The sequence below is a fragment of the Microcaecilia unicolor genome, chromosome 3 (genome assembly GCF_901765095.1).
Source record: "Microcaecilia unicolor chromosome 3, aMicUni1.1, whole genome shotgun sequence".
NCBI lineage: Eukaryota > Metazoa > Chordata > Amphibia > Gymnophiona > Siphonopidae > Microcaecilia > Microcaecilia unicolor.
In genome coordinates this window covers 486793618-486815559 of record NC_044033.1, presented here as the reverse complement: position 1 = coordinate 486815559, position 21942 = coordinate 486793618, and the positions used below count along the sequence as shown (strand labels likewise).

At 46.3% G+C, this 21942-nt stretch overlaps 1 protein-coding gene across 1 annotated transcript in view; it reads left to right on the top strand.

Moving 5' to 3' along the window:
- The window catches only part of PHIP (pleckstrin homology domain interacting protein), an 863049-nt gene that overhangs the window by 261801 nt on the left and 579306 nt on the right, over positions 1-21942 (top strand). Inside the window, exon 15 of the mRNA XM_030199061.1 lies at positions 21670-21798. Within this exon, the coding sequence (XP_030054921.1) occupies positions 21670-21798 (129 nt within the window). The remainder of the gene's footprint in view (positions 1-21669; positions 21799-21942) is intronic.

Here is a 21942-nt window from a genome sequence, read left to right as displayed (position 1 = left end):
AACGTGAGTGGACATGTGGAACTGGGTGACATCAGATGAACGACGTTTGTAATCTGCAACCTCGAGAGTCTCATGGTCAACAGATAATTCAACAGTGTGAGAGTCTTTGGACTGTAAAAATGGTATAAGGTCCATAGCAAAGTCAATAGGATGTCCACGAAATACATCAAGCACTTCCAACTCAGAAACAACCGGGTCTGTGTCAAGATAAAACAGGGAAACTCCTCCTACATGGGCAACAGCATACTTGGGTACAGCGATCACACAAACATTGCAAGGAAGAGTGTAACGGTTGATTACATCATGCTTCTGGAAGGTGACAGTAAGTTCCGTACTAGGTGTGCTAACTAACCATACCGTATCCAGTACAGCTACAGTGGTATCAGAAAAATCGTCATATTTTGACACGGTAACCTTACACTTCTCTTGGACATTCTCTGTGGACAAGCCACAAAGAGCTTCTGTTGTGTCTTTCAGGAAAGGTTTACCAGGGCATAGCCAATTAACATCTTTAGTTTTGTGGCAAAGGTCTAAGTTAGGGACCAAATAATGTTGCGGAGCATCCTGTTGGTAAGCAACATACTTAGGTGTATCAACATTAAGGTACAAATTCTCATGCCACGTACCTACATTTACAACTTGTTTAAGCTGGTATACATTCTCAGGCATAATAAATGGCAAATTAAGGATGAAGGCAATTTCCATACGCTCCATATCCAAATAAAGGGGAAGGGCAGTACCTAAATGAAATGCGATTTGAATTTGAAAAGGTTCAATAGACAAACGGGTAACTTTGGCAAAGGCATCTTTAACAACATCAGATGGTATCAGGTACGTTGATATCTGTCCCTGCATTAGCTTACTAACACTAGTATCTACTTCCCTAAATAAATCCTGGATAAGGTCCTTAACAGGTTGTATAAACACACGGTCTTCATTCATGGTACCTTTAATTGTCAACAAATCAGCTGTGTTAGCACTAATTTTATGTGTATGTAAATTCACAAGAGTGACCGTATCAGCAATAGTTTTACCCTGGGCCACAAGTTGGCTCTGTTGGACTACCAATTTGGTCTCAATGGCTTTCAAGTCTGCTTGGATGGCTTGTATATTGGCCTGCAGCTTTTGGACAGAAACTACGTTGGCAACAGACATGGAAATACCAAAAAGTGAACCAATGGCCGAAAAAATCAAACCACCGGCCAGACCAAGAAAACGCTTAGATCTGGACCTGGAATTATAAGGTTGCATAGGTTGTACCATGACTTTGTCCAGTTGATGCAAAATGTTCTTCACTTGTGCACGGGCATTTTGCATATAATTGAGAAACCAGGAATGGGTAACAGCAGACAGAGTTAAGTTACTCATATTGAAATGTTTCAGTAGTACATGCATTGGGTCAAGGGACACAACTACTTTCTGGGGAACAATCTGGGACTGGGTAATCAGGAAGCCAGGGGTATCTTGCAGAACAACTCCAGACATGGGACCAGGTTCGATCATCTTGGACCACGATCCCAGCAGCACGGAGATCAAGAACACGATCATCAGGGTTCTTTTCTGCATCTGCAAGGTACAAAGAAAACAGACTATGCTGTTGGGGTGTTAGTACAGTTCGTGTCATCAACACATACGTCTGGAATCAAATGACTGGGATGACGTGGTCTCAACTGATTGATGTGGACCCATTTAAGGGTGTCTTCCCCCTTAGTATTTTTCTTGAGGCAAATTTGGTAAGCCACAGGTGAAGCTTTTTCCACTATTGGGAATGGACCACGCCAACTAGGCAGAAACTTCCTTTCTTTAACCTTGTTTCTGGCAAAATTGAAGTAGAATACCTTGTCGCCAATTTGGTATTCTTTAGAGGTAGTCCCTTGATCATAATAGGCTTTTCTACCTCTAGCGCTACTTTCCAAATTTTTCTGAGCAAAGGCAAAGGCACTTTGCAAATGCTTACGCAAATGGGTGACATATTCATGAGTGGAGGTAGCACTGGACAAGTTCACATCATTAGTCCTGTACAACAAATGCATTGGTAATGTCATTTCCCTACCTGTCATCATCTCAAAAGGAGACACTCCGGTGGAACGGTGGGGTGTGGAACGAATCGCCATAAGGACCAATGGTAAGACAAGGTCCCAATTCTTACCTGAGGATGACACATACTTCTTCAGAATGGTCATGATGGTGCGATTAGCTCTTTCCACCTGTCCCGAAGATTGAGGTCGGTAAGCTATGTGCAACTTACTCTTTACTCCAAGCATCTTCCACATATGTTGAATCACCTCTGCCGTGAACTGAGAACCTTGGTCTGAATCCACTCGCATAGGCAAACCCCACCGGCTGAACACATGATTCAGTAGTAAGGTAGCCGTGGTTTCTGCCGTGCAGTTGGGTGCAGGCAGACACTCCAACCACTTGGTGAACAAGCAGGTGACTGTGAGCAAGTACTTGTTACCACGAGTGGATCGAACTACAGGACCAACCCAATCAATCTGGATATCCGACCAGGGCATGGCGATACCCTTCTTCCTAAGTGGTGCTCGGTGAGATGGTGAAGATGGCTGGAAACGACAACAGGTCAAACACCCTCGCGTGTACAACTGTACATCCTGTCGCATGTGAGGCCAATAAGCTACTTGCTTTAGGGTCTCATAGGTGATATTCTCCCCTCGATGTCCAGCACATGGTTCGTCATGGGCATGCTGCAACATAATGCCTCGATATTCTTTAGGCACCACCCATTGCTCAATGCCATGCTTACTCGTCCGAATAAGCAGGTCCTTGTGAAGTTTGAACTTCTCTCGGGAGGCGTAGAGTATCCTCATTTCCTCATCTTGCTTGTGTTCTTCCGTCAGGGAACAGTCTTGCGGATTCCATATGTACTCATAAAATCTACCGATCACCGGGTCGGATTTCTGTGCCATGACAAGATCAAAGGATGGGACTTCCCTGCACCACTGGACCACCGGCGTGTCGTTGGACTGCTTCGCCTGTCGTCGGGTGACCGCATGGACAGCCGCAGTCTCCACATCTGGGGGTCGCCATAATTCTCCTGTAAGCACACCCTCCTTGGCCAGGTGATCGCCAAGTCGTTTCCCAGCTTGTCGGGACTGTCAACTTTTGCATGACCCTTGACCTTCTTCCAATAGATGGTCATGTCATGGTCCTTTACCAGTTGATCCAAAATCCGGATCAAGTTTCCATGATGTACTGGTTTTCCTTTGGAATTTAACATATTTTTCTGCTTCCAGATGGGCAAATGGGACACAAAATTCTGTCTCACATAGTCCGAATCCGTACATATGACCAACTGTCGGACTCCTTTCTGAATTGCAGACTGTACCGCCACCAGAGCTGCCACAATCTCAGCGTACTGATTAGTTCGCGAGCCCAAGCTGTGTTTCAGGGTCTCTTCAAGATTGGTTGGATCCCATACCACTCCTACTCCTGCAACCAATTCCTTGACTGTATCACGACGGTAAGCACAACCATCTACATAGACCTTAGGCATGGTAGCACAAGTCTGTTCATCATACAGATGGTGTCGATGAGGTTCTTTCTCTGGCGGGGGAACATCTGCTTCGGGAATACCTGCAATGGAATCCTGTTCTGCACAATCATGTAGGTCAGCCATACCTTGGGCTACTGCGTTACGATGTTTCTGAGCATACCTTACCTCCAGAGGCCAGCCTTGAAGAGCCAATGTCCAGGAGACTATTTTGCTGTTTGACACTCGACCGGTCTTAATTCGGTCACTACCCAAGAAACTGATGGGCTGGTGGCAAGTCTCCACAATTAGCTTCTCCCCTTGGATGTAACTTCTGAAGTGTTGCAAAGCCCAAACGGTAGACAGGAGTGCTTTCTCACAGTCGGAATACTTCCTCTCCACATCCGTTGGTCCTTTACTGGCATACGCCACTACCCTCTTATCCGTGTCATACTTCTGATATAGGACAGCACTCATAGAGTGTTGGGAATATCCCAAGTCCACGTAGAACTCACGACCTCCCTCGGGGTATGCGAGGCATGGGAAGCAGCTAAGCTTGTCTTTCAGCTCCTGCATAGCAGATTTCTGTTCTGGCCCCCAGACCCAAGGTGTATCTTTCTTCAACAACTTGACCAACGGTCGGGTGATCTCCGCATACTCATCTATGAACTGTCTGGAGTAGTTGCAAATTCCTAGAAAGGAACGAAGTTCAGTGATATTGGTGGGCTGTTTCAACTGTTGTAAAGACTGCACTCGCTTCTTCTGGGGTCGCAGACCCTCAGCAGAAATTTCATACCCTAAGTAATTCAGTGATTTCCTGCACCATTGTCCTTTGGCAAGAGTCAGTTTAGCTCCAGCATCTGCCAACTGCGTGAAGACATGCTCCATCTCCTCCAGGTGTTCCCGAAAGGTAGGACTCTTGATCAGAATGTCATCCACATAGACCACTGTTCCTCGAGCTTCAGCATCTGGTAGGGCTTTGTGTAGGAAAATGTTGAATTCAGCAGGTGAATTGAGAAACCCAAAGGGTGTCCTGTTCCACGTATACTGCTTCTTCCCAAACGTAAAAGCCAGTTTATGCTGATCGTGGGGATGGACTGGTACTGTCCAAAACCCTGATGCCAAATCCAGGCTGGTGAAATACTTAGCCCCCCTGATGGTTGCAAGGTTCTGATCCAGTGGAGCCATAGGCCACCGGGACAAGGGTACTCGCTTATTCAACTGACGGTAATCCAGAGCGATTCTCCAGCTGTTATTCTTTTTCAAGATGGGCCACAGAGGGGAGTTGTACGTGCTGTTGCATTGTCTGATGATACCCCTGGTCTCCAAAGTGTTGAGAATCTCTTGTACAGACTCATAGGAAGCCAATGGAATCTTATACTGACGCACAAAGACAGGCTTGCCACCAGGTTCCGTAGGCACTCTGGTGACATGTAGGTTCGTAAGTCCACAGTCATACGAATCTACAGCAAAAAGGTCCTTGTAATTGTACAACAACTGAGTCAACTTCCTCTTCTCTGTGTGAGTAGTACAAGCATCAGCCTGTTCCACTTGCTCTTTCACCATAGCATCAAACTCTGAGAAAGGTTGGTTGGATGAAATTTCCACCTGTTCTTCAATGTCCTCCTGCAAGGTTGAGGTTTCCACAGAATTCACCCTTCGAGGCTTCTGAGGTACAGACATTTCCCTGGACAGAAACAAGAAGTCATCTTCCACCTGTACCTGAGCACACGTCGCATCATAGGGCCAAACAAACTCGAGAGATATGAGGCCCCTGGGAGAGGTAAACCAACTGTCAGTCGTCTCCCCCCCCTGGCAGGTGTCCCAAGAAGAAGGCAGCCTGCCAAGGATAGGCAAACTTACCTCGACATCATGGAAAGACTGGCCAACCAGAAAGCCAAAAGAATCTCCAGCAGATAGCTCAACTTCAGCAGACTGTGGATTGGTGACCAACAGGTATAAGGTGGTACCGGTGACCTCCAAACATGGCAGAACACCAATTGCCAATCCAAGGTCTCGAAAGTGGGCATGTGGGTTAAAGAACACTACCTCATCCAGCAGACGTTGTCCTTGAGCGAGACGAAGCTTGAGGGAAAAATCCCGTACCCTACCTGGAATGGTTACATCCTTGTCACAGACTACCTCACAGACCTGGGGAATGGTCTGTCCAGACTTCAAACAAACAGCCGTAGGTTCAAGTTCCACTGGGTTGTTCTGCATTCTACTCCACAGGACTAGATTCACCAGGTCCACATAAACTCCCAGTCGTGCAAGGCAATCTGACCCCAAACATAAGGGTTCCCTCACGCCCCGGACAATAGAGAAGTGGTGAGTGAATGTCTTCTTTCCCACAGTCAAGGGAAGGCCACATATTCCGTCAAGCGGCTTGGAGCCTTGTCCCGGTACCTGTACCGAAGTAGAGGAACATCTGCTGAAGGGAAGTTGTACAGACTTACGAATTTGGCTGTACAACGAGTCACTGATGTAGGAGAGATCACTAGTGAACAGTAAAGTAGCTTGAAGCAATTGGGTGTTAGCCACCTGAACTGGTATGGTGAATTCATCACCTTTCTGGGTGATGACAGTCACCTTGCAAGGATGAGCAAAATCAGGACCAGAGATAGGAGATGAGATTTCAAGTGATGCTGAGTCCTGTGAAACAATCTCTAGATGGTCCGCTTGTTGCACCAGCTCTTCATGCTTCTGACCCCCTTTTGGTGCCTCTGTCAACGGAGGCTCCCGCATGGGCGGATCCGCGGAACACCGGAGATCAGTCCGCAGGGGAGTGTCCTGTAGCTCCACAGAGTTGGCATCACCGACTGTACGCCAGTATCTCCCTCGCACATATTTAAGGGGTCGAGTGACCTTAGACCAGATCGTTTCCTCGTCATAATCCAAAACAGGCCGAAATCTCTTCAAAAGGTCATTTCCAATCAGAAATTCTTCACCCTCACTGGTAGTGATGATGGCAGGGTGCCTGACGGTCATCTGTCCAAGCTGTAAAGATAGCCAAACCTGTCCCACAGTTCCAATACTTTGATTGCCATAGGCCATCAGTGACAAGTCGCACGGTGTGACACGCAGCACATCCTGACCCCCCCCTAGAGATGCCTCGAGTTTCTGAAACAGGCCCTGGGTGACCAAAGTCACCTCTGATGCTGTATCCAGGAGACCTTCACAGGAAAGTACTTGTTGAATTAACAACTCCACGGTATATCTGTAACCTTTAGATATAAGCTTACCTAGAAAATACCTGACTTCCTGGGATGAGTCTTTTGAAAGAGGCCCTTCCGGGTTCGAGGGCTGCGACGCAGCATGGTTCACGGGGGACTCCTCACTGATGGACGACAACGCATCCACGTGGACAGTGGGGACGCTTGCGGTAACAGGTTTTGTGGCCACGTCTAGTCATGCTTGTTCTTCCTCCGAAGAGGATGGCTGTTCCACCTCAACAGATTTAACACTCAGCCCCGGAGGGGTCGGCGGTCTAGAAGACTGGTCCTTCTGCTTCTGGAATTTGACCTTTTTATGAGATGAAGGTGTCTTAGGTACACTGCTAGACTCCGCGATGAACATCTTGCCATCAATTGGTCCAGCTGAGCTTGCATAGCACGGATCTTCTCTGCATTCTTCTTCTGATTAAACCGCTTCTTTTTAGGTTGTTGCTGTCCCTCCTGTGCAATAGGAGGCGCTGCATCCCGCGGCAGGGCCTGAGAGCCCGGCGGCGTAGTTGGTCTCGGCGCTTTGTTTTCCAGAGAAAGCGTGGAAGTGACCGCACAAACAGCGGGTGGTATCACCCTGTTGCGACTCTTGGATGCCGGTTTCGGAGTCTCTGCGATTGGCTTGGCGCGGCAGATTTCAAAAATTCCTTCAGCCTGCTTTAGAAGGCTGGAATAGGGTTCTGCGTTTTTTCCTGCCAAGGGAATCTTTATCGGATCAGGCAGACCCTGTATAAAAAGTTCCCTGAAATCACCAAATTCAAGATCTTTTGAATCAGGCGGCACCCCCCCTTGGTAAAATGCACGCTTCAAGCGATGGGCCCACTCCCGCGGACTCTCCTCCGGATTACAACTAATAGTATACGCTGCACGCTTAGCTTCAAGAGAGTTGGCAAAGAGACCGTAGCGCTTCGCTAAGGCTTGCTCCACTGACCGTAAATCGGGGTTATCGGACATGATCAAATCTAGAACTTCATGGCACTCGGTGCTAAAGGTCCATTTGAGGAGGGCTCTGATGTCATCCTCAGAAGAGACGTGCATGGTCTGCAGGAGTTCATGCACTGCCTTAAGATGGGTTTCTATGGATACCGAGGCAGACTCTTTAAAAGGCGCTATTACGGTGCGTAGCATCTTTATAATATATGCTTGCCTCTCCATAGACATTCCTTTCTTGGGTTCCGGCCTGACATGCCGCTGATCACTACCAGGTGTAGAGAACCTCGGGGCAGGTGTATTGCTAAAACTGGGTGGATCTGCCGAAGGCTGAAACCCTGAGCTAGGCACCTGACCAAGTGAGCTGATGATTTCAGCAGGCCGTCCCTGATCCCGTGCCCCCAATGGGTGTGTCACTGTCTCGGGTCTGCTGCTTCGGTCACCAGCCACTATGGGGCTGGATTGTACAGAGGGGCGGGAAAGAGCCGAAGCCATGCCCCCAATGGGTGTGTTTAACTCGGGTCCCTCCCGGCTCACGTAACGGTTCATTTCGGGAGCTGGGCTTGGGTGACCCGCAGCAAAACTGTCGGGGAACTCTAAGGTATACGGTACTTCTTCCTGCGCCATGTGCGTAAGCTCTTGCTGCATTGTGGAAATCTTTACAGTGCACTCATCTAATGCTTTAGACAATGAATCTCTGTCCTTCACTGTACATTGTAATTGCAGTGAGACTGTCTCCTGCTTCTCTTTTAACTCCGCCAACTCTAGCTTGGCCGCATGCCAATCTTGAAACACAGACACAGATTCTTCTTGAGTGGTCACTAGCTCCCTGCGCAACTCACTCTGAACACCTTCTGAGACCTGTTTTAGCTCCCGATATAATGTCTGCAACTTATCTGTTTCCCTAGTCTGGTTGTGTAAAGCACCAGTCAAACGAGAAAATTTCTCTTGCAACGAATCAAAAGACACGAGGTACTGGGCAATTTCTTGCTTTAATGTGTAATTACGTGCTTCACAATCAGATAGGTCACACTGCAAAGTTTTACACTTATCATACAGTGTCTGGCACTCCGTACACATCTCTTCAGAGGAGTGAGGTGGGGCGGGGCTTACATTGGTCCCTGCTAAAGCAGATTTGGCAGTCTCTAAATCAACTCGTAATGCAGCTAACTCGCTGTCTCGCTCCTGGACAGTTTCCCTAGTCTGGGACAAATCTAACTGCAAATCCGCTATGCGATCTGTTAGAGGTACAGATACCTCTCTTATCTCATTCATCAAAGAGTCTTTAACTGCCAAAAGAGACACGCCCAGTTCACAAAGCATCCATGCGACAAATGCTGTTTCTCTTTTATAATTGTATTTAAAACCGTAGCATATACTTCTGAGCTATTGGTGAACTGCTACTAAATAAAGCACGTACAGACTCTACTGTAGGAGGTGCTGGTTTCGTCTTACTATGAGAGAGTGGCAGTAATATTTTCAGCACGCCCTTCTCCTGTTCACTTAGGAGCATTTCAGGCAATGTGCCAACCGTGCCGGTCGCCATGTTAAAGACTAAACACACCCTGTTTTCCTTCCTGACAGAGAGTTAGAGAAACCGTTATTTCTCTTTTGGAGCTCAGAGTAATAAATCTGTCAACCAATTACAGCAATAAAACACAGCTGTATAAACAAAGGTCTGCCGTCAGCTAGGGTGGAACTGCAGTTCGTGCAAAGAGAAACAGAAGGTTAAACCAGCCTTCTGAAAAGACCCAGAAAAAGGCTTAACTTCTGCTATTCCTGCACCAACCGTCCCGGACGAACGCCCCCAATTTGTAGGTGGTTATATAGATTTTGTAAGAGGCCAATTCCTACATACATACTCGCTTATGTCTAGGGGGTGTGGCCTCCGCCCGACATTCGCTACATGGAAAATAACGGACAGACCAATGGAATATATTAGTTTATTTATACAGTGTTATATACAAAAATATAGAAAAATCCTTATCAGCTTATAGCATCAGCAATTCCTGATTGCATGCACAATGATACCAAAAATATAGAGAATAACTATGATTATCCTATTGGCTAATCTGTAATGACAGATAAACACAATACCGAGATCCTAATGATTACCACACAAATCTTATACTAGGCTAACAGCGAGTAGAGATCATAAATCCTGACGTCACGCATCTGATGGGTCCGAGCACAGACCAATTATCTAACCCAGCTTGAAGGAAGTAAGCTATGATCTCACCGTTCCGGTCACCAGATCAGGTTCCTTCCGATACCTCAGCTGAATGTCTCAGCAAGGTCCCACGAGCTTAGGTGATGCACTTGTCTTGCTCAGCAACAGATGATACAGACTCAGTATAGATCCTGTAGACAGCTGTAACCTGGGGAAAAGCTTTGCCAGGTATTATCAGTAAGTCTCTCAGGTAAATCAGGTGCTTGCAGAAATGCAAGTCCTCTCCTCTTCTTTTCTTCTGTTCTTTCTTTCTCGTTCTTCCCGCCAACTCTAGCTTTTTTCTCCTTCTGTTCCCGCTTCTCCGACCCATCAGTTTTCTGGGAGCCAATCAGAAATAATCCCACCATGTACTCCCAGCATCTGTATGAAGCTTCCATTGTCCGTCTTATCTCGTAAGCTCTCTCTCTCTCAGGGACATGCATTCTCCCCCGATACAGAGTGACCTTGGAGGTGGTGCAGGCTTCAGTAAATCTATTACAAGCTGAAATGCTGACTTCTGCACAGTTGGTAGTCAGACATATAGGTGAAAGGTTGCAGCGTCCATGTTGGCTGTAAAGGTGCTCTCATGTGCACACCGGGTGGGTGAGATCACAGCAAATACTCCTACAGTTCCCCTGTCTGCTCTGATCTCCGGCCTGCATTTCTGGCACGTGTTCTCGTTGACGGAATGCAAACGCGGCTAAGTCTGCCGCTTTGAGCTTTGAATTCGCCATCTTTGGGAGGCGTTCCTTTCGCTTCCCACTCTCGCTTCTCACCCTTCGTTTCGGGCACCGGTGGCCCTGCTATTTAGCTGGTTTTCGGGCTGGTAGTCGGGAGCTCCGCTTTCAGATCGCCATTGCGGATTGTGACGTCACCGGAAGTCCCATCCTTTTGCAGTTTAAAAACATCTAATAAGCAAATTTATTTACCTCACTAGTTATTCCCATATCTAGATCATTTATAAATGTTGAAAAGCAGCTGTCCAAGCACAGACCCATGGGGAACCCCAATGTGTACTCTTCTCCTTTGGGAATACTGACCATTTAACCCTACACTCAGTTTTATAACCTTTAGCTAGTTTTTATTCCACAGTAGTACATTACCTCCTATCCCATGACTTTCTAATTTCCACAGGAGTCTTTCTATGAAGTACTTTGTCAAATGCATTTTGAAAATCCAGATACACAATATCGACCAGTTCACCTTTATCCACATAATTATTCACCTTTTCAAAAAATGTAATAGATTGGTGAGGCAAGATTTCCTTTCACTAAATCCATGTTGGCTTTTTCTCATTAATCAATGTGTATTCATATGCTTTGTAATATTGTTGGTTGTAATAGTCTCTGAGGAGAGAAAAATATCCGCCAGAAGGCGGAGAACTCTAGACGCCCCACGGACAACAACAAGAAATAAAATAAAAGTGGAGGACGACCAAGGATTCCAAAGACTGAAAGGATATATAATAATAAAGATGTTTATTGAGGTATAAAGACTCGACACAACGTCATGTTTCGGCCGTTAGGCCTGCATCAGGAGTCTTAATGCCGAATGCTTTGGAGAACTATTTGATGAAGGCAAATCCTCAACAAAGGGAGGTCTTTAGAAAGACCGTTGTGAAGGTGAGCGTGCTTCGTTGTCTCCTCTGACACAACACTTGTATAGAATGCTGCAATAAGCCAATAGTGTTCATGAGGGCTGCTTATTGCAGCATTCTATACAAGCGTTGTGTCAGAGGAGACAACGAAGCACGCTCACCTTCACAATGGTCTTTCTAAAGACCTCCCTTTGTTGAGGATTTGCCTTCATCAAATAGTTCTCAAAAGCATTCGGCATTAAGACTCCTGATGCAGGCCTAACGGCCGAAACACGACGTTGTGTTGAGTCTTTATACCTCAATAATCATCTTATTATTATATATCCTTTCAGTCTTTGGAATCCTTGGTCGTCCTCCCACTTTTATTTTATTTCTTGTAATAGTCTCTACCATTTTGCCTGGCAATTTCCAGGATCACCTCTGGAACTGTATTTAAAATTGGTGTTACTTTTGCCACCCTCCAATCTTCAGGTACCTTGCTTGATTTTAGAGAGAAAATTACACATTACCAACAGTAGGCTCTGCAAGTTAATTTTTCAGTTCTCTCAGTACTCTGGCATATATATTATACCAGCTGATCAAGGTGATTTGGTACTCTTCACTTTGTCAAATTGCTCCATTAGATCTTCGAGGTTTAGAGATATTTTCTTTGTTTCTCCGACTTACAGCATTGAATATCATTTCTGGCACTGGTATCTCTCCCATATCTTCGGTGAAAACTGAAGCAAAGAATGCCTTTAATCTGTCCATTATGGCCTTGTCTTCCCTGAGTGCCCCTTTTACCTCTCTGTCATCTAGTGGTCCAACTGATTCTATCACCTGTTTCTTGCTGTTTATGTACCTAAAAGTTTTTGCTATGTGTGTTTGCATCCAACACAATCTTTTTTCAAAGGCTTTCTTTGCCTTCCTTATCAGCATTTTTGTATTTGACTTGCCATTCTTTATGCTGTTTCCTATTATTTTCACTGTTGTCTGGGCACCCATATGAACGTTGGACGTACTTTCTCCATTTGTGAGCATTATATCCAGTGTCATCCCTTCCCTCGTGGGTTCCGTCGTCATTTATCTGTACAGAGAACTTTGTCAGGCATCCACAATCTCTCTGCTTCTTTCCGATTCTGCCAATGTGATGTTTAAATCCACATTAGGCAAGTTGAAATCTCCTAGGAAGAGCTCCTCTCCTTTCATTCCAAGCTTATTGATATCTTCGTTCAGATTCTTGTTCTGCTTCTCCATATGTGCAGAAGGGCTGTAGGTAACACCCATGTGGATACAGATTCTATTTTCTCTTTCCAGACTGATCCATATAGCTTCTTCCTTTCCTCAGGTTCCCTGCATTTCAGCTGCTCTGATGTTATTCTTCACATTCAGTGCCCTCAACTCCCTCTTTGGTCCTCCCTGTCTTTCCTAAAAAGATTTAAGCCCGTTATAATCACATCGCATTCAGTGGAATCACTGAACCATGTTTCTGTAATAGCAACAATATCCATGACTTCCTTGAACCACATGGCTTGCAATTCTTGGACCTTTTTACTTAGACTACAAGTATTTGTGCCCTTTGCTTTCCATGTATTATTAAGTGAGTTTAGATGTTTTTCTATATTAACACTACCTTCCCCACTGCCATTATGTTTTTCCCGGGGCTGACTTTCTGATTTCCCTTGCTTCTTTTTGTCACCCCCACCCTTATCTTTCCCACCCAGTGAGTTCTGCTTGATCACATCCTATTTGTCAGAATGATGTAGCCAGAACTCTAAGGAAGGTGACATTTATTCGTATCTATTAATTTCCTTTCCTTTAGTCCAGTTGTATCATCCTTAGCGCCCCCCCTCCCAAAGAACACTTTGGTTCACAGGAACCCTGGAAATCTTCGTATTATTTCTCTTTGTGGTGGTTAAAAAAAATAGAAAAGCAATGTGTATTGGCTGGTTATAAATCTGTTTATAGCAGTAGTTGCTGTTGGGTATGGTTGAAAGAGACACCTTGAGCTGCTTTGATTGAGATATACTGGAGCTTTCCATAGAGCATTGGCTAGTGTACTGGTGTCACTGGGAAAAGTAAGTTTCTACCTCCATCTGCTGGTAAGAGGGGATAACAACTAGAGCTGTACCGAATAGCAAATTTTACTATTTGGCCAAATATTAATAATGCAAAGTATTTTCTCAGAGGACAAGCAGTCCGCGTTATTTCCACATGTGGGTTATGTCATCTGACAGAGCCCTGGTGCTGGTGCTGAGTCACTGGCACTATAGAAAGTTCTAGCAGTGTCCCACTGTGCATGCGCTGGTGCCTTCCTGCCTGACGCCCTACACCCCTTCCCGTGCACTCCGCTCCATGGATAATCCTTCTTAACTGTTCCCTTCTCCACTACTGCCAACTCCAGACTTCGCGCCTTCTGTCTCGCTGCACCCTACGCCTGGAATAAACTTCCTGAGCCCCTACGTCTTGCCCCATCCTTGGCCACCTTTAAATCTAGACTGAAAGCCCACCTCTTTAACATTGCTTTTGACTCGTAACCACTGGTAACCACTCGCCTCCACCTACCCTCCTCTCTTCCTTCCCGTTCACATTAATTGATTTGACTTGCTTACTTTATTTATTTTTTGTCTATTAGATTGTAAGCTCTTTGAGCAGGGACTGTCTTTCTTCTATGTTTGTGCAGCACTGCGTATGCCTTGTAGCGCTATAGAAATGCTAAATAGTAGTAGTAGTAGTAGTGACGCTTGAGCTCTTGTCCCTCAGTCTCTTTTTTTACCGCGGAGCTGAGAGGATGCATTCACATAGTCTTCTTATACTGCAATTTTAACATATTTTTTTGATATTGCAAGAGCCTTCCCTTATGGTTAATAATCTTGTTTTAATTAATTTCTTCCTGGTATTTTTCACTTTTTTTTTTGTTGTTCCTTTTTTGTGAGAGGCTGCGTGATTGGGCCACAGCCCTGACCTCAGTTGAACAATTCCCTTTTTTAATTGTTCAAGATTGAGGAGTTTAATTTAGCCAAACTTCTTTTTTCGATGTCCAAGAAAGCTGCCAGTGGCTTTACACGGTGCATTAAATATTGCCACATTATTTCTTTCACGGACCCGCACTACTGGTACATTGGGTGGCTTGGGCCAAATTTTGACTCCTCAATCTGTGATCTTTGTTTTCATATTTAAGCCAGGACATAGAGAGTGCGATCTGCTCAACAGGAAAAGCTTTTTGGCTCTTCAAAGGCTGGACCATCATCTTTGACACCAGTGGCATTGACCTCCATGGCTGCTCCGACACTGGTAACCACCGTGATTGCACCGGCATTGAGTTGAGTCTCCACCTGTCTCGACACAGAAGCTGTTAGCAGGTCCCAGGACTGGTCAACATAGGACCTGACATCTGAGAAACACTCAGATTCAACGTTGTTTCGTCGGCACTGGGGGATTGAGGCTCTATGCATCGGGAGAAGCACAAGAAACATAAGCATCAGTCCTCCTCCATGCACGGTGCCAGGAGTACCGGGGCATCAGACTCTGATACCCGAGAAGCGCTGGCATCGAGAGGAGCTCTCCCTCTCCTTGGAAGAGGTGCCGGTGCGTCAGTCATCAAGTGGCCAGGTCCCCTTCATTGGTTTGGCACCAGTTACTTTGCAGGCTGCCTCCGCACCAGCTCCCATGCCTTTGCCCACCCTCGATGAGTGGTTCCGGAGTATGCTCCGAGATGAGCTGGTGTAGTTGCAGCAGGGCACTCCCACTTTGGCATCGAGGGATCTTGAGCCCTCAGTGGAGCAGCCCCATCCCCTCTTCTAGGCTCCACCAATGCCGGTGCTCAGGTCATTGACACCGGTACCTCGCAGGGTGCTGGAGTTGCAGCCTGAGCAGGCACTACCCCCTCTGACATCGGGGGAGGAAGCTTCCCCGGAGTCTGTCAAGATGCAGCCCTTCTCTCACTCTTTGGAGTGTGAACATTGTTCCACTTGAAGATTGAGGCTGTTGCGGATGCAGTCTCCTTATCCTCATGAAGAAAAGGAGTCTTGCTAGGACTTCATGGGAATCAGATACAGATCCTCATTACTTCTTGGAGGAGACATATGTAATACCTTCAGATCCCTCTGCTCCTCAAGAGAGACAGAAATTTCCTCCAGATGCACTCTCTTTCACTGATTTTGTCAGGGGAAATGGCTGTGGCCATCCTATTTAAGTTGGAGACGGAGAAGGAGCCCAGGGCAGAGATGTTATCTGTCTTGGGCTATAAGTCTCCTCCTAAGGAAGGGGGCACTGTGCCTTAAGGATGAACTAATGAAGACTGGGAATCTCCTCAGTGCAGTTGGCACCCAAGAAGTTGGATACACAGTATTGTATCCAGAAGGCTCCTGGATTTAAGAGGGCCCATTTGCCTCACCACTCTTCGGCAGTTGAATCCACTCTCAAACGAGTTAGGAGCTCTCGGTCTCTTGCCTCAGCACCCCTGGGGTGAGAGGCGAGAACCTTAGATTCTCCGAGGACGAGCAGGCTGCTTGTTCTCACGATTGGGTGACGTCCATGGCAGCCGCAGGAACGGAAATCTTCCTAGCATTGCTAGAGGCTTCGCGCGCGCGGGCGCGCAGCCATCTTCCCACCTGTTGCGCGAGAGTCCCGCTTTAGTTCTTATTTTCTCCGCATTAAGGGAGTGACTGCTTGTGGTCTCTCTCCGTTCGCCCTTGAAAGAGCCTTCGCTTATTTTTCAGTTTTTCGTCTCTTTTCCCTCGTTTTCTTTTTCTTTTACGTTTTTTTCCCTTAAATATTAAAAAAGAAACAAACAAACAAAAAACCCTTTATTTCTTAGTTTGGTCCTTTAAGTTTTCTTTCACTCCGTTGCAGCCCTCTTAGACTGCGCGTACATGTTTTTCTCATTTATGTGCCTTTATTTTTGACACAATCGAGAATTTTGATTTCACCGCCGCTATTTTTCCGTCCATGTCATCGAGGATGCCCAGCGGCTTCAAGAAGTGTACTCAGTGCAACCAGTTGGGTACTGATCTTCACGTGTGATGTCTTCAGTGCCTTGGGCCCGACCATCGCCCAGACGCATGTAAGCTTGAAAAAGCGGACATAGGCATCGAGACAAGCTCTTCGGGATCGTCTTTTCGGAACTTTGCCCGGTTTTTCGACGTCGACATTGGTACCGTGATCGGCGTCGTTGAAATCGGCACTGGAGATGGCATTGGCCTCAGGAACGCAGGTAATGGCTGTCCGGAGACCACAAGCTGGGAGCAGTGAGCCATCGAGTGGGTCTCCACCTGCCTCGAAGACTCCTGCTGCGCAGGCCCCACAGGACCGACTACTTTCGAACCCGACCCCAAGGAGGTGTGTGGATTCCACGTCCTCTTCGTCGGTACCGAGGAGTGCTGATGACGTGCATCGAGCGAAGGCTAAGAAGCACCGTCATTGCTCTCCTTCTACACATGGTACCGGGAGCTCCGGGGCGTCGAAGGATTCGGCACCCGTGAAGCGCCGACGTCTGGAGGACCGCTCACCCTCCATTCAGGAGGTGTCGGTGTTTTGGTCTTCGGACAGCCCGGTACCGCCTCCTCAACCTCAACAGATTCTGGACCCGGTTCCTGCACCGATCTTGTAGCCTTGTTCGACTCTGGACGAGCGCATCCAAGCCATTCTTTCAGGTTTGCTGGAAGGGTTGCAGCATCAGCCTGTTACAGTGCCAGGGATGCTTGCGCCTTTGGCACCGTTGATGGAAGCGGCAGCTGGCTCTGGCCTTATGGTCGACTCCCCGTCAACGTCGATGGAGGGAGCTTCATCGCCGCCGGCATGGGAGTCGACTTCTCAGCACCGCCATTGGGGTCATGGTTCCTCGACGTCGAGACAGGCCCGGTTTCGGACTGCAGTTCAGGAACTCTTGTCCGATACCGAGGAGGATGTCTCGTGGTATTTTGTGGTCTTCCGTCTGATCCTACTCCTTCGCCAGAAAGAAAGCTTTCTCCTCCGGAGAGTCTTCTTTCTTGTTTTTAGTGGAGTTTGTTCTTATATGGCCCCCTCTCAGAGAGGGCTGTAATTATGTGGGAATTATTTCTCTGATATTTCTACTTACCATAAAAAATATTATTGTTTGGACAGGTGAGGCAACAGGGTTTCTATCTCCTTACGTCCACCCCAAGATAAAGGACAGAAGCTACGTTCCTTCACAAAGGATAGTCTTTATTCCAATATAGATAACAACAAAACAATCAGATAAAGCAATGTGGCAGGTAACAAATAGCAAAGAAAATTAGGCTATACCAAAGTAATGAGGTGGTAGCAATTTGTTACGAGAGGGAATACAGGGACCACAGCTGCAAATACTTACTCTCTGTAGAACATCTGACCCTCTGACTAGCTTCAGTACCACAGTGCCTTATATACACTGGACTGAGCACCAATCCCCCCCTCCCAGCTTGCAAGTTCAGCTAAATTTTATGTTACATCAGCTAATTTCTGTGTCACTTTATTGTTTACATAAGATGGCACCTACTATCTCAATGTTTATGAAATTCAGCATCTTAAAATAGGTTCAAGTTTTGTTTTACAGAGGATTATAGACACCCTTTTGTTATAGGAATTTTCTAGTACCCAGGGCTTATCAAAGTGTTTTCTAGATCCTCAACACTTCTCCGCCTTCAAACCTTGTGGAGTAGTCTCAGTGGCACCGACTCTGTCAGGGAGGTTGGAATAATGCTCTTAAGAGTCAGAGTGACCTCGGATACACAGCTTTTCACAGCTCTCATTAAATTGCTGCTGTATTACACAGAATGCTGAGCTCAAGACTTTTCAGAAAGACTCAGCCCTCAGCAAAAGTATAGAAAAGTTTGAGCCTTATAGCTATGCAGTTCATAGGTCATAAATGACCTGTCAGTGGTCAGAAAAGAGCACATCAATTCATTCTCTTCATTTGTGCGGGAAATGTCTGTGGCTATTTCCTTCTCTGTGGTATCTGAGGATGAGCCCAGGACTGAAATGCTCGAGGTCCTTGACTATCCTTCGCCACCTACGGAATCATCCACTGTTCCTCTGCAAAATGTTCTTAGAGACATTGCTGAGGAACTGGAAGAAACCACTAACTAACCCCACCATCCCCCAAAAAGCTGATTCCCAATATCTGATTCAAAGAGAACCTGAGTTGATGAAGTCGCAGTTACCTCACGACTCTATGGTTGTTGATTCCGCTCTCAAGAGGGCCAGGAGTACTAGAGATTTCGCCTTGGCGCCCCCGGGGCGAGAATCTAGAATTCTTGACTCGTTTGGGAGAAAGGCCTATCAGTCCTCTCTGCTTGTGTCCAAGATTCAGTCATACCAGCTCTACACGAGCATCCACATGCGGAACAGTGTAAAGCAACTGGCAGACTTGGTGGATAAGCTCCCTCCGGAGCACGCCAGGTCTTTTCAGGAGGTGGTCAGGCAGCTGAAGGCGTGTCAAATTCCTGTCCAGGGGTGCTTACAACTTTTTTGATGTTGCATCCAGATCTCCTGCTCAGGGTATAGTGATGCGCAGACTCTCATGGCTGCGTGCCTCTGACCTGGACAATCGAGTTCAGCAGCGGCTTGTGGATGTCCCTTGCCGGGGGGATAATATTTTTTTGCGAGAAAGTTAAGCAGGTGGTCGAACAACTCCACCAGCGGGAAACCGCTAGGGACCATCTCTCCCGCCGGGCGCCTTCTGCTTCTACCTCATCAGGTAGACGTTTTTTCTGGGAAAGGAGGAATGCTCCCTATGCCTACAATAGGCGTAGGTACAATCTTCCTTGTGTAAAAGAAAACAGGGGGGATGCGTCCCATCCTAGACCTAAGGGCCCTGAACAAATACCTTCGGCCTTCCCTTCTGTCTCTCAAGCTCTGGTCCCGCCCTCATAGGCAGGACCAGAGCTTGAGAGACAGAAGGAAAGGCCGAAGGTGCGCCGAGCAAAGAACATGCGGACATGCTTGCCGCTGCCGACGCCGCCTTAACCCGGAGGTACGCCTTTTAAATTTTGGAGGAGGGGGGGGGCCCTGGTGCTGGGAGGGAGCGCGGGCGGGTGGCCTGATGCTTCATTGGTTGGAGGGAGAGAGGGCGGGCGGCCTGGTGCTTGGTTGGTGGGAGGGAGTGCGGGCAGACCTGGTGCTGGGAGGGAGCGCGGGCGGGCAGCCTGGTGCTTCCTTGGTTGGTTGGAGGGAGAGAGGGTGGTTGGTGGGAGGGAGGGGGGCAGAGCGACCTGGTGCGGGGGGGGGGGGAGGCAGGCCTGGTGCGGGATGGGAGGGAGGCCTGGTGCTGGGTGGGAGGGAGGCCTGATGCTGGGTGCTGCTGGGTGTTGGGTGGGAGGGCGGCCTGATGCTGGGTGGGAGGGAGGGAGGGCTGCCTGGTGCTGGGAGGGAGGGCAGGGGGGAGAGAAGGGTGGCTGGACATGGGTGGCTGGAGGGGAGAGGAGGGTGGCTGGACATTTGTGACTGGAGGGGAGAGGAGGGTTGCTGGATATGGATGGAGGGCAAGAAATGAAGAAGAAAGGAGGAAAGTAAAGAAATAAATGGAAAGGAAGCCCTGGAAACGGAGTTAAGAGAACAGATAGAGAGCAGCAGAATCAGAGACTAGGACCAATATGGATAGAAAAACAAAATCACCAGACAACAAAGGTAGAAAAAAATCATTTTATTTTCATTTTAGTGTTTGGAATATGTCCAATTTGAGAACTTACATCTGCTGTCTTATTTTGCTCTGGGTATACTGGAGCTGTAACAGCTTACAGAAATGATTTATAATGAAAAAAAATCATGTTATTTTTTTCTCCTATACTAGTATAATATTTTCAATGATGTCTGTTTATATGCGCCATGGCTGGCGTAAGGTGTGTGGCTATCATAGGGGTGGAGTCATATGTGGTGACCCCGCCCATAATGAGTACCGGCACTTTGCGATAGATAATTCGATTTTGGGTTGCTGTTTGGGCACTCGGTCTCTGAAAGGTTCGCCATCACTGGTCTAAGCTATCTGAGATAGGAGTGTCAGGTATAATGCTAACTTGACTTGAGAAATTTTTACATATAAGAGATCATGTAGTGTTAAGGGATATATGGAAAGATTATCTAGTTGGAATCCTGGTTGTGGAGTGCCCCAAGGCTCTCTTATTTTCTCCATTATTGTTCAGTGTTTATCTTAGTTCTCTGGGTAATTTCTTTCTTGAGGAGGGAATCGCAGTATTATCGTATTCAGATGATATTTGTTTTTGCTTTGCCCTGGGAGAGGAACTCCTGACATTATTCTGAGTTCTGAACACCAAGTGTACCTGAATGTAGCTCACCTTGAGCTACTATTGAAAAAGGTCTGTGCAAAATCCAAATAAATGTTAAATTTTATATTTTGCATATTGATAATTAGGCCACTAGATATTTTTTTGTGTTTGATTAAACAAAGGCCAAGTTAGTCTGGTTTGGGTAAAATATCCCAAATAGTTCTGTTGTTTTGACTTATTGTGAAAGTTTTAAAATTGAGGGTTGCTCTAGGGCATTGGGAGTTATTTTAGATTGTACTCTTAGTTTGTTGCTCTGAGCAAAATATTTGTAAAAAAATCTTAGACAGCTACGTGCAATTAGGTCTTCTTTACGGAAAGAAGATTTTAGAACTTTGGCACAGGCCACTCTTCTTTCCCAATTAGATTATTGCAACTCCTTATATTCCCAGATTAATTGTAAATTGAAAGCTCATCTGCAGTTAATGCAGAACATAGCAGCCAGATTGATTTCTGGTTTGGATGTGTTTGTTATCCCTCTATGAAAAACGTTAGATTAAAATCTATTCTTGATAAATCTTTCCCTTTTCAGGAGGCACGTCAATGGAATGCGCTACCTATGTTCCTGAAAACACAACCATCTTATATACACTTTTGAAAAATGCTTAAGGCATTTCTATTTGAAGGCTACGTTTAATTATGTGTTATGTTTTTGGTTTTGTAATTTCTTTGCTCTGATGTTTTTGGGATCTTCTTTTATGTAAACCACTGTGAGTCCAGTTTGGGAAAAACGGTCTGTATAAAAGAACCAGATAGAATAGAATAGTATCTGTAAATGTTGTAAAATTCCTAGATGAGAATGAATTCCATGAGTATTGAAATGCTATGTCCTTTATGTATGCATACACCATGGAGGAAACGAAGTGTGTATGTTACAGAATATGATGCATTGAAAGGATTTAAGTCTGCTTTTAGCATCATTACATAGCATGTTTTTTTTTTTTTTTTTGCTTATATTTCAGATTGAAGGCCAGGGTCATGGAGCTGTTTTTGATTGCAAATGTTCACCAGATGGTCAGCACTTTGCATGTACTGACTCCCATGGCCATCTTCTGATCTTTGGCTTTGGCTCCAGTAGCAAATATGACAAGGTAAGATGAAGAGACACAACATCCTTGTCTATTAATCTCCAGCCATGAAGGCCTATTAAAATAAATAAATAGAAATCTACTTTCAGAGATGTGTAAGATATACTTCTGGGAAGTTCTGTGCAAAAAACGTAAAAAAAAAATTCT